At 46.8% G+C, this 20,538-nt stretch overlaps 1 protein-coding gene across 2 annotated transcripts in view; it reads left to right on the top strand.

The window, feature by feature from the left end:
- LOC137432190 (homeobox protein aristaless-like 4) overlaps positions 1 to 20,538 on the top strand; it is a 139,308-nt gene that overhangs the window by 34,351 nt on the left and 84,419 nt on the right. Inside the window, exon 3 of one of the 2 annotated variants that reach the window (XM_068123896.2) lies at positions 7,917 to 8,045. The exons of the other annotated variant lie outside the window; for it this stretch is intronic. Within the exon in view, the coding sequence (XP_067979997.1) occupies positions 7,917 to 8,045 (129 nt within the window). The remainder of the gene's footprint in view (positions 1 to 7,916; positions 8,046 to 20,538) is intronic. 2 annotated transcript variants of the gene reach the window in all.

A 20,538-nucleotide genomic window follows, 5' to 3' on the forward strand; every position in this document is an offset into this window, starting at 1 on the left:
CACCCCTCTCCAATCCCTCACACTCCTCTCAAATTCCTCACACTCCCCTCCAATCGCTCCTCACTCTCCTCTCCAATCGTTCCTCACTCTTCGCTCCAATCGGCCCTCACTCTCCAACTCCTTGCTCCTCACTCTCCAACTCCTTGCTCCTCACTCTCCAACCCCTCGCTCCTCACTCTCCAACCCCTAGCTCCTCGCTCTCCAACCCCTAGCTCCTCGCTCGCCAACCCCTAGCTCCTTGCTCGCCAACCCATCGCTCCTCACTCTCCAACCCCATTGCTCCTCACTTTGCAACCCCTCGCCCCTCAATCTCCAACCCCTCGCCCCTCACTCTCCAACCCCTCGCCCCTCTCTCCAACCCCTCGCCCCTCTCTCCAACCCCTCGCCCATCAATCTCCAACCCCTCGCCCCTCACTCTCCAACCCCTCGCTCCTCACTCGCCCCTCACTCTCCAACCCCTCGCTCCTCACTCTCCAACCCCTCGCTCCTCTTCAATTTCTCGCTCCTCTCCAACCCCTGGCTCCTCACTCTCCAACCCCTAGCCTCCTCACTCTCCAACCCCTAGCTCCTCACCCTCCAACTCCTCACTCTCCAACCCCTCACTCCTCTCCAATTTCTCACTCCTCGCTCTCCAACCCCTCGCGCCTCGCTCTCCAACCCCTCGCTCCTCACTCTCCAACCCCTCGCCCCTCACTCTCCAACCCCTCGCCCCTCACTCTCCAACCCCTCGCCCATCAATCTCCAACCCCTCGCCCCTCACTCTCCAACCCCTCGCCCCTCACTCTCCAACCACTCGCCCCTCACTCTCCAACCCCTCGCCACTCACTCTCCAACCCCTTGCTCCTCTTCAATTTCTCGCTCCTCTCCAACCCCTGGCTCCTCACTCTCCAACCCCTAGCCTCCTCACTCTCCAACCCCTAGCTCCTCACCCTCCAACTCCTCACTCTCCAACCCCTCACTCCTCTCCAATTTCTCACTCCTCGCTCTCAAACCCTCGCGCCTCGCTCTCCAACCCCTCGCTCTTCGCTCTCCAACCCCTCGCTCCTCGCTCTCCAACCCCTCGCTCCTCGCTCTCCAACCCCTAGCTCCTCACTCTCCAACTCCTTGCTCCTCACTCTCCAACCCCTCGTCCCTCGCTCTCCAACCCCTCGCTCCTCGCTCTCCAACCCCTCACTCCTCACTCTCCAACCCCTCGCCCCTCACTCTCCAACCCCTCGCTCCTCACTCTCCAACTCCTCGCTCCTCACTCTCCAACCCCTCACTCTCCAACCCCTTGCTCCTCACTCTCCAACCCCTCGCCCCTCACTCTCCAACCCCTCGTGCCTCACTTCCTCACTCTACAACTCCTCACTCCTCTCCCATCTCATTCATTTTGGAAATGGAAGTTGCCACGCAACACATGAATTGTCACGATCCTCAAGAGGAAGGGTCTTGTAATCATCAAATGGCAAGTAAATTACATTGTGAAAATTAAAGATTTCAAATAAACCTATTTAAAGTGTATGCGCACATAACTAATAAAAAAAAAACGAAGAAATATCTCTCGGTAATTTCCTGAAACATATTTTAGTTTTTACTTCCCGATAATAATGTTGAATGAAATAAGAACGAAGAAATATATGTCGTTTTTTGACGACTGTCATCAAAAGTAAAAGTAATATATCTTAACGGAAAAGAAAAAGCGAATTTTTAATATATATCGACATTTTCCCCGACTGTTATTTTGGGCGGTGTATTTTCGTGTGTCATCGTGGCGCGATTTTTAAAAATATATCTCTGCATTTCCCGTGTGTGCGTGAATGTTCTCAATTATTTCTGACACCGAGTCTAAAACCATCGATAAAAATTAAATCAGATGATGAATTCGAGATAAAATCGTGAGGGTGACTCAATGAATGAGCTTTATTTTACAGGCCTTTTGGAAATCATTTCCTTCCATAAACGAAAACTTTCATGGGATTTTCTTCCCGGTTTTTTTCAACCGAGTCTACAACTATGTTAGCGACTGTTAAAAATGAAATGATCTATCGAATTAGAGTTTAACTAAACCTGTGTGTGAGAGAAAGGCAACACGGGCCTAACTAAACAGGCTTCAAAGCTATTCGAGTTAATAAAATGGTGGATATTTGTTTACATGAAGCCTCTCCCAGAATGGGTGTAGCTACTCTGTAAACGGAGTAAGCCACACCCCCGGACAGACAGACAGAATCACCTTCACCTATTATAATATATATATATATATATATATATATATATATATATATATATATATATATATATATATATACACACAGACTTGGCATTTAATATGGAATATTTTTTTTTTCTTGACTTGGGTTTACTTTCTGAACTCAGTATATCAATCTGGTGAGTTTCTTTTACCCTTCGGTGATGTCTTTGTTGAAAGAACCATGTCACTGATTGTCTTTCGCAGCAAGAAGTCAACAACAGGATTATATCACAGGTGGCGTGACAAAATGTAAGGACAGGTACATTTGACGATTGGCTTCACAATCGGGTATATAAGGGTTGTTGCGTTCTGTATTAGTGGAAAACTACTGCTGCACGTCTACAAAAGTTATTGCCGCTTCCTCTGGAGATGGTCCGTCAACTTGACAATGCTGTTTGTCATGGAGTGGTGGCTTTACGAAATTCTGGCATGAAACAGTGTGCTATTGCTCGGCAGTATGGCATCACTGAAGGTCAGGTGTCAAAGATCCAGAAATATGGTTATTTTTAACACTCGTGTAAAGGTAATAAAAAGCTGTATTTCCAAACAAATTCTTCCAAGAAAGTGAAATACATAACATGCCATTTATTTGTGGAAAAGAACATCTTGGAGATGCGCATCATTTCCTCTGACACATTCCTCCAATCTTGGATGCCAATTTATTCATGACGTTCTGCAACATGGTCATGTCAATATCATTGATTTCGCGTCTGATGTTTTCTTTAAGTTCATGAAAAGTTTGTGGACAGTTGACATACACATTTGTCCAATAGATATGACCACAATAAATAATCACATGCAGTCAAATCTGGGTTACCTCGCTGGCCATGGAATATCGCCATTTCTGGAAATGACATGCTTTGGAAAGGCTGATGCCTTCTTTCGGCTGGAGCGATGCGGACCTCTCAAAACTGACTCCCTTACACGCTCAATGTTTTGTGCCGTTCTTACTGATGTGGGTGCTCCTGGTGGTTTCTCTTTTAAAGTTGAACCGGTCCTCTCAAACCTCTGAACCCATAACTTGATAGCGCGAACAGCCGGCACATTTCCATGACGTTGAACATTGAAATGGAGTTTGAATTGACGTTGTGCAGAAGTTGCACAATCATTATTCATGTAAAAAGCTTTGATGATGAAAGAGCGTTCTTCACCCGACCAGTTCCACATAGTCACTCGTGTTTTGCCTGCAAGAAATAAAACTAAATCAGTAAAAAATAAAAAAAATAAAAATCCATGCAATGTACTTCAATATCATTAATTAATTTATTTTGAAAAACAATTTTTTATTTCCTTCACACGAATTTCAAAAATGACCATATTTTATGGCTCACCCTGTATGTGTGTATGTATAATGTGTGTGTGTGTATATATATATATATATATATATATATATATATATATATATATATATATATATATATATATATATATATATATATAACGTTTGTGGGGGTCGTAAAAAGAGCCCATAGGAAAGGTGGGATTTTATTATTGTAGCATGGACTGTGGATGTGTAGAAGATATCTCGATGTACTTAAGTAGGGAAACTGTAGCTTACGATTGCTTGTTTGTGTGTCTTCACATGAGGGGTGAAGCATTGCTAATTAGTGTAGGGATTATGGCTAATTTTCTCTAAATTTTGCTGACAAGGCCGGCCATGAAAACCTCCATTGAACAACACCAACCACCGACAAAACCCAAGCAGATTCGATCGAACTAAACCCCACCCAAAGGACCTAATAGGGGAAAAGGCCATGCCCCTGGGGTGGTGTGATGGGGAGTCGGAGAAATAGCCAGCAGGCCATGCCCCTGAAGGTCATGATTGGCTGAGACGAGCATGGAGTGAGTTGGAAAGAGCATTGCTATTGGTTGGAGGGAGGTCATCGAGAAGCTTCGAGAGTGAAGAAGAAGGGCGCGACTCTTGGTCCTAGTGAAGGAGCTTGGCCATTTTGTGCGCTTTTGAGGAGAGTTTTTGGAGCTTTTGATATATCGGAGTGAGGAGGTTTTGGCGGCTGTTGTGCTCTTTTGGGGAGCTGGGGCCGCAATGTGCTTGCTGACCAGGATTCGAGCGGACGTCTTGGCTGCGCACTTCACGGCTCGGTGTGCTTGTGTCGTTGGCCGGCGCCATATTGGGCGCTCAGGCGCGGGAAGCGTTGGACTTGTCCACCACTTCCGACCGCACCAAATTACTCTTTGGGATGATGAGTTAAGTGTGCTATAAAAAGAAACATTTTATTTTGTTACTTTTCCCACGTGTGTTCGTATTTGAGACTGCATGGAGGATCCTCAATGTAGGGAATTAGATTTTCCCTCCACATTTATTTCGTCCTTGATTTATTTTCATTAAATTATTCGATTGTTGAATTTACTGTCGTGTTACATTGTTTTGTGGGTTCGGTAATAAACTCGTGTATTTTTCATTCAGGTAAACGCTCCGCATTCTTTCATCGTGTGCATGTCATAACCGACAAAAAATTGGGAGTTCGCCTCAGGAGTAAAAAACGTTCAGCCATTCGTCATCCAGTGGTCTTAATAGCTGGTGACAGAACAATATATATATATTTATATATATATATATATATATATATATATATGTATATATATATATATATATATATATATATATATATATATATATATATATATATATATATATCACACACACAGACTTGGCATTTAATATGGAATATATTTTTTTTTCTTGACTTGGGTTTACTTTCTGAACTAAGTATATCAATCTGGGGAGTTTCTTTTACCCTTCGGTGATGTCTTTGTTGAAAGAACCATGTCACTGATTGTCTTTCGCAGCAAGAAGTCAATAACAGGATTATATCACAGGTGGCGTGACAAAATGTAAGGACAGGTACATTTGACGATTGGCTTCACAATCGGGTATATAAGGGTTGTTGCGTTCTGTATTAGTGGAAAACTACTGCTGCACGTCTACAAAAGTTATTGCCGCTTCCTCTGGAGATGGTCCGTCAACTTGACAATGCTGTTTGTCATGGAGTGGTGGCTTTACGAAATTCTGGCATGAAACAGTGTGCTATTGCTCGGCAGTATGGCATCACTGAAGGTCAGGTGTCAAAGATCCTGAAACGAAATGCTCAGAGGGGTGTCCCTCCTCCAATACCGAGGCCAGGACGTCCACGCAGAACCACAAGGAGAGATGATCGCCAGCTGCACCGGTTAGTCTGCAATGGCCGTACCAAGTCAGCTAATCGGCTTAGGGCTGAGTGGCAGCAACTGACAGATGTGCCTGTATCCAGAAGGCTAGTCAACCAACGACTGGTTCAAGCAGGCTATCGTGCCAGGCGTCCCCTGAGAAAGCCACGCCTGACCAGACAACACAGCCAGCGCCGATTGCAGTGGGCCAGAGAGCACCGTCAATGGCAGCCAGGACACTGGAATCACGTGACCTTCAGTGACGAGTCTAGATTTCTGGTCTATCGTCAAGATGGCCGCGTCCGAGTGCACAGACAAGTGCATGAAGCCCACAACGAAGATTATATAGTGCCCAGAGTCCAAGCTGGAGGTGGAGGGGTGACCTTTTGGGCTGCTTTTCATGCAGGGGGCAAACTGACCTGGTTGTTCTGAATGGAAACCTGAACCAGTTCAAGTACAGGGTCATTCTGGAAGAAACATTGCTTACATTTGCTCGTACAGCCTTTCGAGGAAACTTTGTCTTCCAAGATGACAATGCACGGCATCATCGTGCTCGCATGATCCAACACTTTCTTGCTGACCGTGGTGTAGAGCATATGGAGTGGCCTGTCATGTCCCCGGATATGAATCCGATAGAGAACTTGTGGGCAGAATTAACGTGTCAAATCGACAATTTGGACCAGCAGCCTGCCTCTGTGCGTGAATTGCAGCAGGCTATTGTCACTGCATGCCAAGCGATTCCTGTCCAAACCTTGGCAAATCTCGTCAACAGCATGCCTCGACGTGTACATGCTCTCCTGAATGCTCATGGGGTTACACGAAGTACTGAACTGTAATTTTACTGTCCGTAATCCCAGTCATAATTTAGCTTTTGTTTTTGTTGAAATTTTTTTTGGCTAATGTGCAAAATAAAGAGATACTTCTGGAAAACGCACAGAAGTTTAACACAGTACTGTCTGTGAATTGAGTTCGATATCAGTTTACATCACTTTCAAGGATCAATTTATTTGCTTCGAAATGTCAAATGTGGTTTTTGTTTCTTTTAAAGGTCACATTAACAAAATCTAGAATAATTTCAACATAATTCCAATGAACTTTTGGTTCTAAGACATCTTGAAAAGTAAGTTCACCCCCACAAAAAAATATTCCATATTAAATGCCAAGTCTGTGTGTGTATGTATATATATAGACTTGTGGAATCAAACGATTGAGGATAAATGGATATTTAATCATGGAATTGAAACAACGAACAAAACCCAATACGAGTAAAGTTTGCTTTTGTTATTTTATATTCAATGATAATGTAGCGAAAGCCAATGAGCAAAAGTGGCCAAGGTTAGTTTCAAATATCGTTCCTTTTACAAATGAGAGTCTTTAAGCGAATCATCGTTCTGATAAAAATAATAATTAATTCCTCCATGTCAGATCGGGTTCGATGCTCATTGAACTGACCGAACGATCAAATGTGTTCTCGTAAGATATGCAAACTCTAAGTCAGCCTATACAAGTTACTCGGCGGTCTCCTCGTCATCAACTTGCTGACATATTGTGAGAGCAGTTTCACGTCGATCACGAAGTGGGTTCAAATCGTCTCGGTCCTCGTTGATTCCTCGTTGATCGTTGTTTCTTCCCCATTGCGCAGAAGTCACAGCGGAGCGGAGCGGAGCACTGCTCGGTCAGGGTCCTGTTTAAACGTGTAACCTCGGTCAGGGTCCCGTTTAAACGTGTAACCTCGGTCAGGGTCCCGTTTAAACGTGTAACCTCGGTCAGGGTCCCGTTTAAACGTGTAACCTCAGTCAGGGTCCCGTTTAAACGTGTAACCTCGGTCAGGGTCCCGTTTAAACGTGAAACCTCGGTCAGGGTCCCGTTTAAACGTGTAACCTCGGTCAGGGTCCCGTTTAAACGTGTAACCTCGGTCAGGGTCCCATTTAAACGTGTAACCTCGGTCAGGGTCCCGTTTAAACGTGTAACCTCGGTCAGGGTCCCGTTTAAACGTGCAACCTCGGTCAGGGTCCCGTTTAAACGTGTAACGGGACCGTTTCGATCTGAATACGGGGCTGTTTGCTTTTTCTGCATTAACCCCCATACCCTCCCCTCCGTGTTCCCCCACCCATTATGTGCCCGGGACCCACGGAGCCTAATCTGCCCGAGGCTCGGTCCGACTCGCTGCTCTGTGCCACATTTTGTTTTCGTGGCATAAGGTAACCAAATGATTGACGTTTCGATGCATTTTCGAACCAGACGAACTGGGTTCACGCTTCTCCCGTGGCAGGTTCCGATCACGGTAGCGTCGCTTTGCCCGGGCTATAGGTAAATGATGGCGAACGAGATGATTAAAGTCGTAAAGGTGAAAAGCAGAGCTTGTATAAAGGACGTATCAAGGTTCGGCTCGGCTCATGTCTTGTAACCACACCTGTGTGTCGGAGACGCTTCGTTAAGGTGCAACGAATGGGTAGGGAGTACTTCGGGAAGTGTGGATCCCATATGAGAATCCCTCCCGTACTTTGACCCCCACCCCCAGGTTTGGTTCCAGAACAGGAGAGCCAAATGGCGAAAAAGAGAGCGTTTTGGGCATATGCAGCAGGTTCGACAGCATTTCGCAAGCGCGTATGACGTACCACTTCTACCGCGAGGGGACACGTATGCACAGGTGGGTCATGAGGCTGGCACTGTGTAGCACATCTCACTATACATGATGACACATGCCCTCTCTATACACGATGAGACAAAATATATACGTAGATGCAGACACACACGCAGACACACACACAGACACACACACAGACACAGACACAGACACAGACACACACACACACACACACACACACACACACACACACACACACACACACACACGTGTTGCAATAGTCTCGCTTCCCCTTTGGGACAAGACTGAAAAGCGCAAATGAAGCCTCTTCCACCTGGTAATGTCACATGCACTAACATCGTTAGTTGTTTATTTTCTAATTCATCAGTGAAAATCGGCTTTCAGTTTTGCCTGAAAGTAATACAAGTTCGATAGCTGCAATTTGGCCATTAAAGAGAGACGCAATACACCGGTCTTTCAAAAGAAAACTTTTTATATTTGCTTACGTAATAAATGCTTGGTCTATTTACCATGGTGATGGTCCTTAGGTGCACGCTAACATTATTTCATTGTTGCTTTATATTTACTTTCGGTGGTCTTGTATGAACTCTAATGCAGTATAGCTACTGACGAGTAGCCAAGTGATGGCTTGATGGGAGGGGTAAGGTGGCAGTGGCACAACTTCCGGTGGCTTCTATATTTTACTTCATGAACAGTTCATGTGTTTCAGTTTAGCAAAAGACATTCTTGCAAGCCCTGTTACATGCAGGCGCCATGTATTCATTAAAAATCCAAATATGGCAGAATTTTTTGTCATCCCTCCCCCCCCCCCCCCCAACTTTTCCCCTGTGTGCTGCATGCAGGCCCCTTCTATTTCCACCCCCTTACTCCTTCCTATCTTCCCTCACCTGAATCCTAACCTTCTTTGCCTTGCTTCCTCACAACTCTCACAACCCTTACCCTCACTATCTCGGATCTTGGTACGGGGCTGTTTCTCTTGGTATCCTTCACCTTCCCAATCTTTATCAGCACACAACCCCAGCTACATGTACTTTGTGATCCAATGGCCTCTAGTTTATCTTTTTTTAAGGATCAGTACTGATGGAAATATTGATTTGGCTGTGTGTGCAAAAATGAAAGGAGACTGTGGTTGGACATGGATCCATGTGTTGGTTGAAGGCCTGTGCACAGCATGCAACCTTTTATTGCACAACACAGTTGTAAATATATGTGGGGAGTTGCGTGATTGTTTTTCCAAGTTGCACTGCTCAGTTTTCTGACCAATTTGCAGCCCCAGCAAATCAGACCAATGGGGGAGATATCACATGGGTCATGAAATCATGTGATACACTCAAGAAGTTGCTGAATGTAAGCATGAAGTTGCGCAAATAAAAGTTAGCTGAAAGTTGCACATTTTGTAAAGGGGTAGAAAACGTTGCTGAAATGTTCACCATGTACCTAGGCCTTTACTTACTGATGAGTTTAATTTTCTTTCAAGCAACTATTTTGTTGTGCAGCGGAAGTACCGAGCTGGTACAAATGACAGAGAAAACAATTGAAACAATTTCAAAAGAAAAAACGAACAAGAGCGCCTTAATTGATTGAAATCGAAATATGTCAAATAACCACATGAAGCTGATGTGGACACTTTCTGAGCTTTGAGAAGAGGACACTTCCCTTAACGATAGTTTTACTCTGCACAAAGTAAAGGGTGATGCACCGGTCATCACTGGTCGGATAACACGATTATTTAATTGTAAGGAGTTAAGGGGGTGCAGTAAAAAGTTCAGAATGATAGCAGCAAAGCTTCGAGGTTTGCGAACTCACTGCTGGACTGCCTGGCCTAGGTTCGAATCTCCACCCAGCTATAAATTGTCACGTGCCTGCAAAGCACAAGCGACTTTGAAGCCTCCTTAAGGCTTCAAAGTCAAGAGGTGAATGGAACAGCGATGTATTGTCCTGCCAAGTCTCAAAAAGGGCCAAACTAGTCGACAGCTTTGCTTTTCATGCGCTAGGTGACAGCATTTGGTCTTGGTATTGTCGTGTCCACCCTGTGGTGAAGACCTTAGGGCGACATGTGACCAAACAAACTTTAACTCCGAGGCATTTACCCAAACTATGGTGGTACCTTGTGCATGCACGGGAGGGGGGGGGGGGGGGTAGTAGAAGGCAGCGAGGTCCTTACCTGTACGGGCGGACGTGACAAGGGTTTTCCGAACCACAAACAAATAAACGTACAGGACAAGAGATTGTGAATGCAACAAGTAATAGGTTTAACAAAAATAATGCAGGCAACAAAGAAATGAATGCACGGTCACCTAAAATTCCTAACTGAGGGACCCTCTGCACGGACTCATATACAGACACAGGGAGAAATAAACGAAAGTAAAAAATGTGGTGTGTAGCGTTAGGTGATACTCAGCTCTGGTCTCCTCAAACGGCCCTCAAACCCCAGGAGTGGTCGAATGGGTCCCAGAGTCACTGCGCGGGAAACACACAATGGCGTGAATTCGCGCAGCAGCCAGCTGCCCGTGCGAGGTAGCCAAAAATCTCTCCTCCGACAATCGGCATGATCCACCGGGCTCATGTTCTCTGGTATGAGGCCAAGCGTGACTGCCCACACAGAAGGCCCAATGGGGTAAAGAGCGAACAAGTGTGACTGCTCGTGCCCAGCACCTGAACAAGAGAACGTGAACGCGACCACCTGTGACCAGCCTGGGACAGAAAGCGAGCAAGATGGCGGTTGCTTCGCCTTTTTGCTCCCGTGCTTGAATGTTCTCCGTGAAGTCGCCCGTGCTACAATCACCGAGCACCGTCGCATCAGTTTATGGCCATGACCAATCATTCCTCTCGGGGTGGGGCCACATGGCCTTTCTTGATGCCCATCAAGAAGATTCAAGCTGGGTGGTGTCGTAGTAATGTCCGGATCCGGTCGGCGATTATGTGGATTGCAATTATGTGCTGAGTGCATGGCTGGTCGTGTGTTCTTTACAAGAACGAAGGGAAAACTACAGAGGCATTTACATACAGGAAGTTTATCCTTGTACCCTAACTAATTAGCATAGATCCACCCCGCGCCATGGAGACACATATACACTTACATGACATCCGGGCCTACTGAGTTACATCGAGGTGTCTACACGGCATACAGAGCATGCATATTCTACCTGGACTAAGGTATTTCATTATCTACCCCCACAAACGTAATAGTATCTTTGCATAGCCAGGGGCCTTTCTGGGGAGGGAGTCATGACATCATCGTGACGGTATTGTCATGACGTTCACCAACATTTGAGAACTTATTCATCTTCATAGAATTCCCAACCACTCAAAATAATGGTGATGCTTCCTGGTTGTGATTGGTTGGATGGAAGTCAATGTGTCCATGTGGCAGATGGCACCTGTTCTTGTTCTTCCCAGGTCATCCAGCGATAGCTGTAATGAGACTTCATCTGGTGTCCTTACCAATCGCAGTGTGTGTGTGTATGTATGTATGTATATATATATATATATATATGTGTGTGTGTGTGTGTGTGTGTGTGTGTGTGTGTGTGTGTGTGTGTGTGTGTGTGTGTGTGTGTGTGTGTGTGTGTGTATATATATGTGTGTGTGTATATATGTGTGTGTGTATATATATATATATATATGTATATATATATATATATATATATATATATATATATATTAATATATATATATATATATATATATATATATATACACAGTGTATATATATATATACACAGTATATATATATATATATACACAGTATATATATATATATATATATATATATATATACACAGTATATATATATATATATATACACAGTATATATATATATATATACACAGTATATATATATATATACACAGTATATATATATATGTATATATATATACACAGTATATATATATATATATATATATATATATATATATATATATATATATATATATATATATATATATATATACACACACTGGGGTGGTCCAAAAATTTGAAGATTGGATTTTCATTTCTCCACAAGCCTGCCCCTATTCCTATTGAATAAAGTAGTTTGTGGTGAAAATGTGAGCTTAACTGGAGAATATATAGAGGTTGCTCAAAAGGTTGACAAATTTTAATGAATAATAATGTTATGTCGATGTGGCAGAGCAATATGTAGAGCAGCTAGATCTGAATAGGTAACATGCTTCGAGATGTCGCAATAGCTATAACCCACTATGTACCTTTAAGTTAGTATGTGTAGGCGTTTGTCGGGTAAAGATGTATACTTGTGAATCTACCAGGAGGTTTGAGTGATAAGTAGAGTTAGGGATTAAAGAGTAGCGCCCCTGTGTGTCCTCACCTGGTTAGCCAAACCTTTGTCCCTTTTGGCACTGCAGACTACTTAGACATTTAGTTAGGACCTTTAGCGCAACACTAAATAACGCCCTTCCATGACATGACTTAGGAAGAAACCAGGCCAGGACACTGCCGCATGGCCGCCGCCATGTATACCTCTGACAGGCCTATCCACCTTGAGTACCACGCCCAGGAGGGCTGGGATCGGTTGGCGCCAATGGACACGGAAGGCGCGAAGCGGGTCGATAAAGGGCGGGAAGTTACGAGGCTCTGGTTGGGTGCTGCGCCGAGTCTGACGTCACCGTCCGAGGTTATAAAAAGAGCGCGCGGAACTCTGCGCACAGATTCTGGCCCTGGCAGTCCCGGTGCGATCTCGAGTGGAGAGAGTCCTGTCCCTGGTTGCGTTCGGTTCGCAGTTCACGGCCTGAGTTGATCAGTCGTTGAGTTGCTCCCTTGGTGTTTGGACATCTACGCTCGTGCTCTGGCAGTCTCTAGCGGCACTCGGTTTTCTTGGTCTGGCGCAGCCCGAGTTGGGTCGTGGCCCGGGTGGAGTTCGCTTGCTTTTGACCTCGTTTGGAGTCGCTGGCCTGCGTTGGATGCGCGGTGCTTTTTCGTGGTGCTGAGAGCGGTGCTCGGTGCTTTGGAGTTTGGAGCGAGGGACCTCATGGTGTGCGATCGGCGCTTGGAGCGAGGCCTCGTGGGTACATCGGGGCCGAACGGAGCCGTGTTGGACGTTAGCCAAAGACAAGACGATAAAGACCAGATAAGCCCGAGCTCCGCGGTTATACTTTACATAACGAACGTGTTATTTTGGTAGTTCATAATCCCTTGTCTGTATTTGATATGTGTGTGTGTGGGATCCCAAATTAGGACTTAGGTTTATCGTCACATTTTCCTGTCCTTGCTTTTATTTAAATAACCCCTTGTATTATTTTCTATTCCCCGTTACATCTGTGCCCGCTTGAGTTGATTGCCTCTACGGGGTTGGAGTGTCGCAGTTAAGCGCTTTCGCAGCTTCCATTCTCCTCCTTCCTCCCGCGTGGCCATTTTAAAATCCGTGTTTGGTCATTGCCTCCAATAAAGCCGCTTCGGCCCACCCGCTACTCTTTTGTTAACTTTAGTTGCCCGACAACTGGTGTCAGGAGTGGGATTTGAACGCCGTAGTAAAATTCTGTGTCAAGGAGTGTGGATAAGTTGGAAATAATTATTTTTTAGTCAGAGGCGAAAGTTTTATATCGTCGATTGGGCTTGCACGACGCGAAAGGTGCGTCATTAAATTAATTCAATTCCTATTGTAAAGCCACACGGGAAAGCGACCTCCTTTACAGAGGAGGAGGTGAGCGGTATGGAAAGGAGAATGGAAGATGTAGGAAGCTTAGGGAGTGAGTCGGAAATAGAGGGGGTATGGGATAGTGTCGGAACTTTCCCCGCCGTTCGGACGCCCCGATAAACGACCAGATTTTGGACCGATTGCTTAAGGAAATGAGGGAGAACAGTGAGCGAGCCAGTCGCAAATTGAAGGACGAAATTGGGGGATTGATTAACAAAATGGATGCCTGGACGAATGAATTGAGGGAAGGACGAACGAATGGTGCTGATGGGTCACAGGAGAAGCCAAAGGTGGCAGAATGCGAATCGGAACGGGGGAAGGCAAATTGGGAATTGCACCGGGAATGGCAAATTTACAGGTAGATGGGGAATGCATACAGGAAGAAGGGGCATGTCCACAGGTGAACGTGGAGTGCCCACAGGTAAATGGGGAAGATTTGATTGTGGCATGTGAAGAGGTGAAAGGAGAATGCGTACAGGTGAGTGTGGAGTGCGCACAGGTAGATGGGGAGACTGCAGGTGCAGAGGTAAATGGGGAATGTTTCCCACATTGTGGCCTGGATGTTTATCGGGACCGTCTGGATGTCACAACACCCCAACCGGGGGATGGAATTGAATCCTTGCTGCACCAGGGCGCTGGTGCAGAGCGAGAGGGGGTAGAGTTATTGGGGGTCTGTGTAATGGAGCCGGACCGGGTATTTATTGGGGATATTGATGAAAGCCTGTCGGGGCCACAAATGATGGGGGATGATGATGGAAATGATTTGATCCAGCGGCTGGGGACCTGGGACAGTCCCATGGAGGTAGGGGTTGACCAGGCCCAAAGGAGCCTGGGTGATGAGGTGTTGGTCCGAGGAGGTGGTTGAGATGACCAAGGGGACCCTCACCACGAACACAAATTGGGTGCAAGAGGCTCCAAAATTGGGCAACCAGTTGGGGGAGTGTGTTGGCTCCGGGCTGGATTCGAACAGAGAGGGATCGGGAGATCGAGCCTCGGATGATTGTCCCCATAGGGAATGTGGACCAGCTGCAGGGAGGGGCAGAACAACCCGAGGGAGTTGTTACCTGCAGCTGCGGTTTGGGATGGGAAATCAAAATTTCTAAAAGAAAATTTAAAATTAAATTAAAATGGGAATTTGATTTGGAGCAGCCTTGGTTGGAGTTGGCCCCCGGGCTGCGGAAAGTGGACACTGGAGGTCATTGGGGATGGCCTCGGGGAAAAGTTGCCCCTTTCAATATTTGGGGATGCCAGCCAGCTGGGGGGCTGTGCTCGCGAGATTTGGACGTGGGGTCCAGCCATGGGTGGCATGGTACGACCTGGGCCCCACGGGGGGGGGGGGGAGGGGTCTGGTGGAGTGTGGCGTCCCTTGCCGTCGGGGCTGGTGGCTCGGGCCAGCAGGTTCACTGGACCCTGGTGGGGGTTAAGACCTCCAGGGGGGTCCGAGGTGGTTTCTAAAGCCTGGGATGGCAAATATTGAGGACCACTAGGGGGAGGTGTTGTGGGTCACGCTTTGGTGGTGGCACTGCAGACGGCCAGCTTGGGCCTGATGTAGTGACCACCCGGGCATGCGGCCTAGCACCCTCTCCCTGATACTCTGGGACAGCCAGCATGTCGAGACCTGACATGCTGTGTTGGTCTATGGACGCGGGTCGAACCACATGGACAGGAATGAGACAGCCCACCGGACAACTATTGGGGCATCTGTGGAACGTGATGGTGTGAGGGTGACGTTCCACAAATGCTCCGTTATGATTTATGGACTCTCGGGTTGGGAAGAGAGCCATGGGGATGTGAATTGGGAATTGGTAACGTGCCGAGCATATGGGCCATGCTCGGCTGGCATGTGTATGGCAAAGCATCTTTCTTTGGTGAGGTTAGTGAAATGTGAAAAATGTTTGGCATGGGTAATTTGTGGGTTAAATGCAAATTTAAGGGTGAATTTTGTGAAAGGAAATGGTGGTCACTGCACAGTGACGCCATTATTGATCCAGGTGTGTTAGACCAAAGTGTTGGAGGCTGTGATAAAATTGACAGGGTAGCAGGACACAGCTTTCAACTGTTTGCGGGGGTGACTGTGCTGATATTTGGGACGCGGAGTCATGGGGATGTAGTTGTGTAGCCTGAGGGTCAACGTGGTGCTGTGCGTGTCCGAGGTGTGTGGACCATGTCTTCTGTGTGGGTCTCCTGGTGGAGCATGGCTGTCGACTGGACCTTGGTGTGGTCAAGTGTGGGTGAGCACTGGGGGGGCTGCAGTTCTGTGGTCGGACTGGGGGATGATGTGGAGGTGCAGGGGACATGGCTGTAGGGATGCCACACACTGCGACCGTGCCCCCCAGGGCCGAGGTTGTGCGTGCGGTAGTGTGTTTTTGGCAGCAGGTGCTCACCACATTGGCCAGCTGGGGCTGGTGCAGCTGTGTTCCTCGCAGGGGGGCTGAAGGATGGATGGTGGGTCGCACCCTTATGGACACTCATGGGTCATGTTGGCGTTTTGGCTGCTCACCTTGTCCCGATGACCCTTGCACGGTAGAGGTGCAGGGCTGTTGTGGCCACAGGTAGTTGTGTCGCGATGATCACCGTTGGATGCGGATCCACATACCTGCCAGTGTAGTGGGGACAAAAGAGAAATTTGTTGAAATTTGATAGGCCCAAGGATAAATTTTGGGATTTTGTGGGTGGATGGCACTTTGGACCTGACCAACCGGAAATTACCTGTGCATCAAGGTAGAGGTAGGGCCTTGATGGTTACTGTCCCAGGCTTCAGGACTTGCTTGTTAAATTGGGGACATGTAATTTGGAGTTGGGGGCGGGTGAGAGGGATGACATGGTCGGTGAAGGGGATGGAATGGGGGCCACACAGTGTCTTGTGGGTGACGTATGTTTTTGTGTTGTGGTCATGTGTTTCTATGTGGTCGTGAGGTTGGAGGAAATGGATGAGTGATGATTATTGGAGACAATCAGTGGTGATTATTGTGCTTTTGGAAATGTGTAATGGCAAATGTGAATAGGGGATTTCACATGGGGCAGGCCACGGCAACTTTTATGACATCTTTTTGTCCCATCTTTTCTGGAATTGTGCTGAGTTGTGTTGAGAATTGAATGGCAGCGGGGGAGGAAGTGTGTTTTGGGGTCTTGTGGATGGGGAAGGTGTGTGTGTCCGCAGGTACGGATCAAGCTCTGAGGAGCGATGCCTGTGGCTCCCCTCTGCGGCAATTACCCCTGGCAGCCAGTGATATCTGGAAATTGGAGCTCGTCGGTGGAGGGTCTGGTTGGGCGCCCTGGGGTAAAGGACACCCCCGGCGACCCGTGGAGCTGCGTGGAAGCAGGAGGCAACGGAGCCTGGTGTGTGTGGAGACCCTCACCGGCGAGGTAATGGCGAAAAGGGGCTGTTGGGCTGTCACGGGGCCAAGAGGTAAAGGGGGGGGGGGGGATTTACTTGTTGCGGTTCCTCCCCGCTGCCTAGTTGAGGAATGCACACACGTATATGACATCAATGCCATGGTCCTGCAGGGGGGTGTATTGAAATAAGTGCTTGTTGACTTTTGAAATGCCTTGATGACTTATGGAATGTGTATGAGTGGATAAGGGGTTTGTGTTGCATGAATGTGGGCGAAATCCACCAAGCCATGTCACTCACCTGTAACTTCTGGACAGGGCCCGTGGAAATTTAACGGCGCATTGGGGATGGCAACGCAGGTGAAGTTGTGTCTTGTGGCATCCACCGGGGGACGTGGTCTGTAGACCGGGGTTGTACAAATGTTTAGAGTTTTTGAATTTTTGTAAGGTTTAGGTTTGTGGTTAAGTTAGGTTTTGTGTGTTGCTGTTTCCTCCCTCCACAGGAACAAAGAAGAAAATGTAAATACATGATTGCATGATTCTTAAGGGGTTTAGAATGTTAAGGAAGTATAGGTAAGTAGTCTGACTCACTTCCCACAAAAAAAAAACCACCTTTAGAGGCCATTTTTCCCCACAAAGCGGGGGTTGGCCTTTTTCGGGAACAGTGGTTGTTGTTGTTTTTCGGTCCCCTATTTGAAGCAATGTTTTACGGCCGGATGCCCTTCCTGACGCCAACCCTTTTTGCTGCCTTTAACGAGAAACAGGGAATTACCAGTGAACTGGTACTCAATTAGCCGACCTCGGAAGGATGACAGGCTGAGTCAACCCCCCTGGCGTTAATTCAGCGATCGACCGGGATTCGAACCCAGGATCCTTGGATCCTAAGCCGGCACCCTAGCCGCTAGCCCAACACCAGGGAACCTTGCACCAGGGACTCACTTCCCACAGCCCTCCTGATTTATTTCATAGGTTAATTAAGTGTGTAACAGTAAGCGTTAAGACTGGGATGGTAGCGCCTGCAGTGAACCTTGCACGAGCTACGGTTCCAGGGGGGTGGGGAGGGGGGGGGCTGTGTTATGTCGATGTGGTAGAGCAATATATAGAGCAGCTAGATCTGAATAGGTAACATGCTTCGAGATGTCGCGATAGCTAGAACCCACTATGTACCTTTAAGTTAGTATGTGTAGGCGTTTGTCGGGTTAAGATGTATACTTGTGAATCTACCAGGAGGTTTGAGTGATAAGTAGAGTTAGGGATTAAAGAGTAGCGCCCCTGTGTGTCCTCACCTGGTTAGCCAAACCTTTGTCCCTTTTGGCACTGCAGACTACTTAGACATTTAGTTAGGACCTTTAGCGCAACACTAAATAACGCACTTCCCTGACATGACTTAGGAAGAAACCAGGCCAGGACACTACCGCATGGCCGCCGCCATGTACACCTCCGACAGGCCTATCCACCTTGAGTACCACGCCCAGGAGGGCTGGGATCGGTTGGCGCCAATGGACACGGAAGGCGCGAAGTGGGTCGACAAAGGGCGGGAAGTTACGAGGCTTTGGTTGGGTGCCGCGCCGAGTCTGACGTCACCGTCCGGGGTTATAAAAAGAGCGCGCGGAACTCTGCGCACAGATTCTGGCCCTGGCAGTCCCGGTGCGATCTCGAGTGGAGAGTCCTGTCCCTGGTTGCTTTCGGTTCGCAGTTAATGGCCTGAGTTGACCAGTAGTTGAGTTGCTCCCTTGGTGTTTGGACATCTACGCTCGTGCTCTGGCAGTCTCTGGCGGCGCTCGGTTTTCTTTGTCTGGCGCAGCCCGAGGTGGGTCATGGCCCGGGTGGAGTTTGCTTGCTTTTGACCTCGTTTGGAGTCGTCGGCCTGCGTTGGACGCGTGGTGCTTTTTCGTGGTGCTGGGTGCGGTGCTCGGTGCTTTGGATTTTGGAGCGACGGACCTCGTGGTGTGCAATCGGCGCTTGTGGAGCTTGGAGCGAGGCCTCGTGGGTACATCGGGGCCGAACGGAGCCGTGTTGGATGGCAGCCAAAGACAAGACAAGACAACAAAGACCAGATAAGCCCGAGCTCCGCGGTTACACTTTACATAACGAACGTGTTATTTTGGTAGTTCATAATCCCTCGTCTGTATTTGATATCTGTGTGTGTGGGATCCCAAATTAGGACTGAGGTTTATCAGCACATTTTCCTGTCCTTGCTTTTATTTAAATAAACCCTTGTATTATTTTCTATTCCCCGTTACATCTGTGCCCGCTTGAGTTGATTGCCCCGACGGGGTTGGAGTGTCGCAGTTAAGCGCTTGCGCAGCTTCCATTCTCCTCCTTCCTCCGGCCATAGTAAAATCCGTGTTTGGTCATTGCCTCCAATAAATCCGTTTCGGCCCATCCGCAACTTTAGTGTTAACTGGAGTTGCGCAACAATAAGATACAGAATTTTGAGCATCATACATCAATTCATAGATAATTATCTATTTTCAATTACTCAAATTATTTATTGTTGTTCTCTTGCACTTGTCTTCAATGGTATGACCAAGAGATTGTGCAAAAGCACTGGCCACAAACATAGCACGCCGATCTGAGAGATTTACTCTGTCCAGAGTTGCCACTATTGCTGGAGTGATCACCTTGATGGGAGCCTTTTTCGCCTGTTTGGCAGAACATGGACTTTGGAGTTTGAATTCAATGTTCCCTGAATCGGAGCTTTCAATCTCAGACTCATCATCATCATCAACCACAGCCGATGTTGATGGAACAGATTGCATTGCTGTTAGTCTCAGCAGCATGTTTCTTCTTTCTTTTATCTTCATTCTCAAGCCTGATATGCTTTCTGTTCTCCTTCACTGCCAGAGTGTTGTCCACAGATCCCATACGTGAACTTGGGGGATCCTCACGCTGCATGACAAGGAATGCTTTGTCTTCTTCATTCGTCATTTTCTCAAGCGCATCATTTGGTGAGATATCGAAGAGGGATTGAAGATCATCTTTGAACATCTGCTCCTTCACTCTATAGTTTTCGAATGTATTGGTCCTATTTTTCTTTACCAGTTTATAGGCATCATACAACTTCAAAAGTTGGCGCTCACAGGAATCTACGCTGTGAACTAGAATTCGTTCTTTCTCCTCGTATGCACACACAGCTTGTACACTAAGTTTGGCACTTTCACGAACTGTATGGTGTTCTTGTATGTGATGGTACACCATTTTCTGAAATGTGTGTCCTTTGGTTGGTAGTCCCCCACATATTATTTCCTTTTCAGACTTGCCCAGCAACCAAACTGTGGAAGAGCTGCGAGTTTCTGCCATCTAAAAAAAACAGGATAAATAAAAAATGTTATTTTTTGAGCAACCTCTAAATGCGTTCCAATTGACCTCATATGTGGTTTATATTATCTTTATAAATATAGGAACAAGGGCAGCCTTGTGGAGCATGGATTTTTAATAGTATTAAATATTACATATATCTGTGGACCACCCTAATATACACACATGTTTAAAAGTGCAAAAAGTGATGCATTGCCAAAAAAACAAACTCGAGCGCTCTTCACA

This window comes from Myxine glutinosa, chromosome 8, assembly GCF_964187855.1.
Source record: "Myxine glutinosa chromosome 8, kmMyxGlut1.1, whole genome shotgun sequence".
Taxonomy (NCBI): domain Eukaryota; kingdom Metazoa; phylum Chordata; class Myxini; order Myxiniformes; family Myxinidae; genus Myxine; species Myxine glutinosa.